Source organism: Cicer arietinum, chromosome 7 (genome assembly GCF_000331145.2).
Source record: "Cicer arietinum cultivar CDC Frontier isolate Library 1 chromosome 7, Cicar.CDCFrontier_v2.0, whole genome shotgun sequence".
Lineage (NCBI taxonomy): Eukaryota > Viridiplantae > Streptophyta > Magnoliopsida > Fabales > Fabaceae > Cicer > Cicer arietinum.
The window spans coordinates 7,888,880-7,895,114 of NC_021166.2; the positions used below are offsets into that span (position 1 = coordinate 7,888,880).

The 6,235-nt window shown below is 27.9% G+C and overlaps 1 protein-coding gene across 5 annotated transcripts in view; it reads left to right on the plus strand.

Annotated features, from left to right (window-relative positions):
* Positions 1 to 3,648, plus strand: part of LOC101513642 (DNA topoisomerase 1 beta-like) — a 9,296-nt gene extending 5,648 nt beyond the window's left edge. For 4 of the 5 annotated variants that reach the window (XM_004508616.4, XM_012718122.3, XM_027337075.2 and 1 more), the window contains 9 exons: positions 77 to 202; positions 936 to 1,016; positions 1,188 to 1,278; positions 1,367 to 1,500; positions 2,141 to 2,209; positions 2,304 to 2,393; positions 2,472 to 2,575; positions 2,661 to 2,829; positions 3,461 to 3,648. In XM_004508616.4, coding sequence (XP_004508673.1) covers positions 77 to 202; positions 936 to 1,016; positions 1,188 to 1,278; positions 1,367 to 1,500; positions 2,141 to 2,209; positions 2,304 to 2,393; positions 2,472 to 2,575; positions 2,661 to 2,829; positions 3,461 to 3,529 — 933 coding nt within the window. In that variant the 3' untranslated portion in view covers positions 3,530 to 3,648. Of the gene's footprint in view, positions 1 to 76; positions 203 to 935; positions 1,017 to 1,187; positions 1,279 to 1,366; positions 1,501 to 2,140; positions 2,210 to 2,303; positions 2,394 to 2,471; positions 2,576 to 2,660; positions 2,830 to 3,460 lie in introns of those variants that run through there. The other variant, XM_027337074.2, reaches the window with a different exon arrangement.
* Positions 3,649 to 6,235: the final 2,587 nt, after the last annotated feature.

Sequence of the window (6,235 nt, forward strand, 5' to 3'; positions counted from 1 at the left end):
CGCCTATACCTTGATATTTTGTATGATATTTAAAACAACCTGTTTAATTATGAATTACCTTGACATCTGTGTGCAGAGTTATATAGGGAACATCAGGGCTGCATATACAAAAGGTTTCACGAGCATAGATATTACTAAGCAGCAAATAGCTGTTGCTACTTATTTCATTGACAAACTAGCTTTGAGGGCTGGCAATGAGAAGGTACAATTATAATATCTGCAGGTGTAATTGCTTATTTGTTCACTACAAATCACCCCCTCCCCAGATAACATATAGACGTGCTAAAAGAGGATAAGATTCATACATGCTAAAGCATATTAAGTTGTGAATGCATACGAAATTTGTAAGTCAAAGTATGCTAAAGACTTGCTAGTTTAAGTTAAATTGGCTAGTTTTAAAGTGATGTGAAAAGTAGGAAGGCATAATATTTGCACTCAATTGATCTTCTATTATATACTCTTAGCAATAACTACAATTTACATTTAAAAGGAGATTAACAACATATTTTTATGAAAGGAGATTGACAATATCGATACTTCCTAAGTGCGTGCATGATATTCTGTAGTCTAGATGCTTGGCTAACTACAACTCTCAATACTAATATGAACTCCAACACTCTTTACCAACACTACTTGGAAGGTGGAATAATGTAGTACTATTTCCAGCTAGAGAAATGAAAGTTATTTATTTCTTATAACAGTATCTTATTCCTTCAATGTGTATTTTAAAATTTGTATATAAGACATTGCCAAGAGGAAGGGAAACAGTCTGAGCTAATCTGTCACCATTATATCGTGTTGAAAGTGTAATAATTCCATTGCCTTTATTGATCCAAACATGCACTTTTCCTATTTCTTTTCATTGCCTTTATTGTCTGAAAATTAACTATACTTTTGCAAATCAAATATAGTTGTTTCTCTTTGCATTTTCTCAGGATGATGAAGAAGCAGATACAGTTGGTTGTTGCACGCTAAAAGTAGAAAATGTGATGGCAGAAGGCCACAACAAGTTGAAGGTATTTGAACTTAAATATCTTTCTACTTTTTGTCTGTTTTTTAGGTTGAGGAGGATGAATTGCAGTACCTTTACATGCGATTTTTCTTTTAAGTTTTGGTTGTCTAGTTTTATTGTTTACTGCTAATACATAAGGTAATAATGATCCTGATTCATTGCCGGTTTAATGTAGTTTGACTTTCTTGGTAAAGATTCTATCAAGTATGAAAATACAGTTGAGGTGGAGCTTCCTGTTTATAATGCCATTTTGAAGTTCCAAAAAGGTGGGAAAATGCTTCTAATTTTTGATATATTGTGTATGAGACTAGGCGGCAAGGCTATTAATTATTATTATTATTTTTTAATTATTAGATAAATGCCCTGGTGACGCACTTTTTGACAAGCTGGATACAAGTATATTAAATGCTCATCTGAAGGAACTCATGCCTAACCTGACAGCAAAAGTCTTCCGTACATTCAATGCATCATTCACTTTGGACGATAAGGTAAAAAGTGTTTTGAAATTAATATCTAGGCAATCACATTGTCATCAACAAGAGATTAATCTATTCTCTATTATGCTTTTAATAGTTCCTTTGTCATTTGTGTCTGTGGCGTTAATGGTCATATCAAAGTCATATTAGGGGATTACCTCTTTTAAAACCTATATTGAAATCATACACTTCCCTCGTTAGCAATAGACCTCCTATTGTGAGGACCTATTGCAGGAGAAAGCCCCTTAACGCAATTGGACTTGTTCGGACAGCAAACATGTAACTGAAAATAGCAGTTTATTAATTTAATTAGGTGTTGAATTATTTTTTTAGGAATCAGTTGGGTAGGGAGATGGTAGGCTCTTAATTTCCTGTCAATTGTGGTGTATAAAAAATGTGTACCTACTCTACGAAATTGCCTGCGGTCCTATGCAGACTAGTGTAATCTTTACTCTATTCAAGAGTAATTCCTTAATAATATCCTAGTAAATTCAGTATGGCCTATTGATTTGGATACCAGTTCTAACCGACTTGTGGCAACATCTCAGTCTTTATCTTTATAAGATCAAATTAAAGGTTTATTCTTGATTTTATTATCTCTTGTAATTTTAAAAGTCCTGTATTTAATTTTCCTTGAATTATGTGACAACAGTTAAATAAGGAAACTAAAGATGGAGATGTTGCAGAAAAAGTTGTTGTCTATCAGCATGCAAATAAACAGGTAGATTTCAGAAAATTCCTTTTTGATTCCTTCATTAACTGTTGTGTATTTTCTTAGTTTTCTAAGTTGCATTGATATGTCTTTTCCATAACAGGTTGCAATCATTTGTAATCATCAGCGCAGTGTTTCAAAATCTCACAGTTCACAAATTTCAAAATTGAGTGGAAAGATTGATGAACTTCAGGTGATAATACTATTTAGAATCTGGAAATATGGGTGTGAACGAATTTTTCATCACTGACTCCTTTTGTTTTAATTGTAGGCTGTTTTGAAGGAGCTGAAAATAGATTTGGATAGGGCAAGAAAAGGAAAGCCACCTCTAAAGTGTTCTGGCGTGAAGAACCAAAGTAACTTGAATCCTGAAGCGTAACATACGACTGCCCTCGCATCTTTGCACATTAGTTTTAAAATTATCAAGTAAATGTGTGATTGTGATTTATGTGACCTACAGGATAGAGAAAAAGATAGCTCAAACCAGCGCAAAAATTGAGAAAATGCAACGTGATATGCATACAAAAGAAGATCTAAAAACTGTGGCACTTGGTACATCTAAGATAAACTACCTAGATCCCAGGATATCAGTTGCCTGGTGTAAGCGGAATGAGGTTCCTATTGAAAAGGTCTGGACTTCTTCACTTGTTATGATTACAATTTATTATAGGATTCTTCTCTTAATCAAATTTGATAAAAAATGAATGAGCATGAAGTATATTTTCCTCCAATTGATGAAAACAATTAACAGTTGAGCTTCTATTAGACTTTCCCTTGTTTGTGTGCTCTTTGCTTAACGGTCGGAAGCTATGTTGCTTCCCACAAGAATCGAACTAGTAATATAAGTAGGCTTTAATATGTTTTTGAGGAGTAAATGTTACCACTCTGACATTGAAAAAAAAACCTGCACATATTTTCAGAAATATATATTTTTTTTCAGTTGTGCACATCTAAGGTCGTATTAGGGGTGGAGAAAGTTTCACTCATATTTTTTATCAATGTTATATTTCACTTTTATTGTAGTCTCTAAAATATTGTTTTTGTTTGGAACTGATCCATATAATATTTTTTGTTTTGTTTTGACGATTAAAACGAAAAGATATATCAGATTTTCCACTTCTATATAAAAACATATTTAAGCCATTTAAATATCTTTGTAAAATAGAGAACTTAAAATGGCGAACTGATATATCTCTGATGTTTGATTTTGATTGACTTATGACTAACATACTCTTGTTGCTTGGGACCTGAGATCCTTAGATTTTCAGTAAAACTCTGCTGGAAAAATTTGCTTGGGCGATGGATGTAGATCCTGACTTCAGATTTTGAGACCTATGAGATGTATACACATATTAAACGAGGCAAAGTTTTGTAGTTTCATTCTTGTTTATTTTATATGTGATTGTTTGACTCAAGGACAAGTTTAGATTAGAGATATTTGCGGTGTAGTTTAAATTGATTATGAAATAAAAAATTTATCATATTAAAAAATTAAAATGATCTGAAGTAACAAGTTTAAAAATAAAAAATATTCAATTTAGATGATATTATAAAAAAATCGATCTAAATTACAACTATGAAATATTGATCAGATATTATTATTAAAAATTATTTTAAAGTAACAAATTTTAAACAAAATATTATTATTATTATTATTATAATATATTAAAAATTAACATTTTGAAATAATAATAATTAATTATGTTTTATGCAATAGTAAAAAAATATTTTAAATTAAAAAAAAATAGATTATAAAAATTGGAATTTAATTATTTTATAACAAACTATTTATTTTAAAAGATAAAATAAGATATTCTAATTGTTGATGTTCAACGAAACAGTAATGAATTTCTAATGACCAGTCAACACAAAATAAATGACACACCGAGACAACTACTAAAAAAATAAATGATGATTTAATACTCTGACTTATTTAACACCTTTAGAAAAACTTTTTTTCATTAAAGAAAAGATGTATTAAATTGTGATAACAAGTGATAATGTTAGATTTTTAGGTTTTTAATTTGTGATTTTGGTGTAACATGTTAATTGAAAACTCATTTATGTTGATATGATATTAATATCATCACAATTTATATTAATTTTTTGATGAAATTTAAATGTTTTAGAGATAAATTTGTCTATAATCAGTCTACGAATAATCACAATTACTCATAAATTTAATCTTTGAAATAACAAAATTTTATCTACAACTCTGTTCGAAAGAAGATCAACTAAAGTATATATTCAAAGTTTACATAAAAAATATCGTGATTGATGTTTTATAATTTTAATGATATATTTATTGATTCATAAAATTAAGTTTACATAAGAAATATTATCATTGATATTTCACAATTTTAATGATATATTTATTAATTCCCAAAATTAAAAGATTAACATGAGTGACATCTATAATTTTTAAAATCAATTTGTATATTCACTATTATTATTATTATTATTAATTATTATTATTATTATTATTATTATTATTATTTTTGTTGTTGTTGTTATTATTATTAATAATATTATTATTATTAGTTTGTGTTCAATCTATTATAAAAGACAAGACCGGTCTAACACATTATGAGGTTTAAAGCGAAAATTAGACTTAATTTTTTCAAAATTTAATAAATAAATTATTAATATTTTATTTAATAACTATATATAGAGATTTTCTTTAGTAGAATTAATAATATTTGAAATCTATTTTCTCTTTATTTTTCAAAAAATAAAATAAAATATTTCACCGGTTCTACGACAACATCAACAACTCATGTACATTGTACCACTCTAATAACTCATATTAATAATATGTTTACTACTTATTCTATGATTTTTTAATTTATAACTAATATTTCTTGTATGAGCAATATCTCACTTTTTGTTTCATGGTTTATCAACTATCTTCATTAATCAATTTATTGTAGTAAGAAGAGTATTAAATAATTTGCAATAAAAATAAAATGTTTTATAATTTATATAAGATTTTAATTTTAAAAATCTTAAAATGTGAGACTTTGTTTTTAATAAAAAAAAATTTGAGATCATGATTTTTTAACTATTTTTGTTAAACAATTTAATTGCAATAAAAAAAATGTATTTAATTTATATAAAAGTTTATCAATTTTAATTTTAACAATATTACACTGTGAGACTTTTTTGTTTTAAATAGAAGAAAGTTTGAGACTTTTTCGTTAAATAACAAATTTTATATTTGCTGGGTCTAATAAAAAAAATAATTCTTGTGAATAAAAGAAAAAATAGGTGGGACGGACCACAGTCAAAAGAAAAAACGATTACATTGTAAATTTATAATTAACATAATTTGTAACTGTAATTTATACGTATAATTTAGAACTAACGTTATATCATTCCAATCATTTATGTCCGCAATGTGTATGTGTTTATTATTGAGAAATGTTATTAATAATATAGTTGTTTACTACTCAGTCTTAAATATTGTTGTTTTTATTAAAGGGACAATAGAGATACGGAGTGCTTTCTTATTGAATTTTTATTAAAGGAACTGGTAAGAGATAGAGGAGGATGGATCTCTTCTTTCCCATCTGTATTGTTCAGTTCAGCCAACTTGTTGGGATATAAAATAAAACATCTTTTAACAAATTTAGAAATTGAGTGATGGCCGGTGTTTTTTGACATGTCCTCTTCAATTATTGTTTAATTGGATAAAGTATTTTTTATCAGAAGAATATTTTTTTTTTTTTCCGAAAAATTGAGTCATGCAAGATTTAGGACCTAGACCTAACATTTATAAAGTATGTGTATCTTGTTCAAGTTCTCGATACATACATTCGTAGGATAGTAGGAGAATGGATCTCCAGCTTAAACACGATAAGTAGCTTCAATTAGTAGTTGCTTTCGCAAAGATATGTATAAGAAGTAGTTTGATTACTATATTATAATGGACTAAATCATAATACGTATCTACTTCTCAAGGAAGGAGAGTGTAAATTTGAGCATAAGAGAGGAGGAAAAATATAATTCAAGCATCTTTTAAGAAAGGGTATTCTA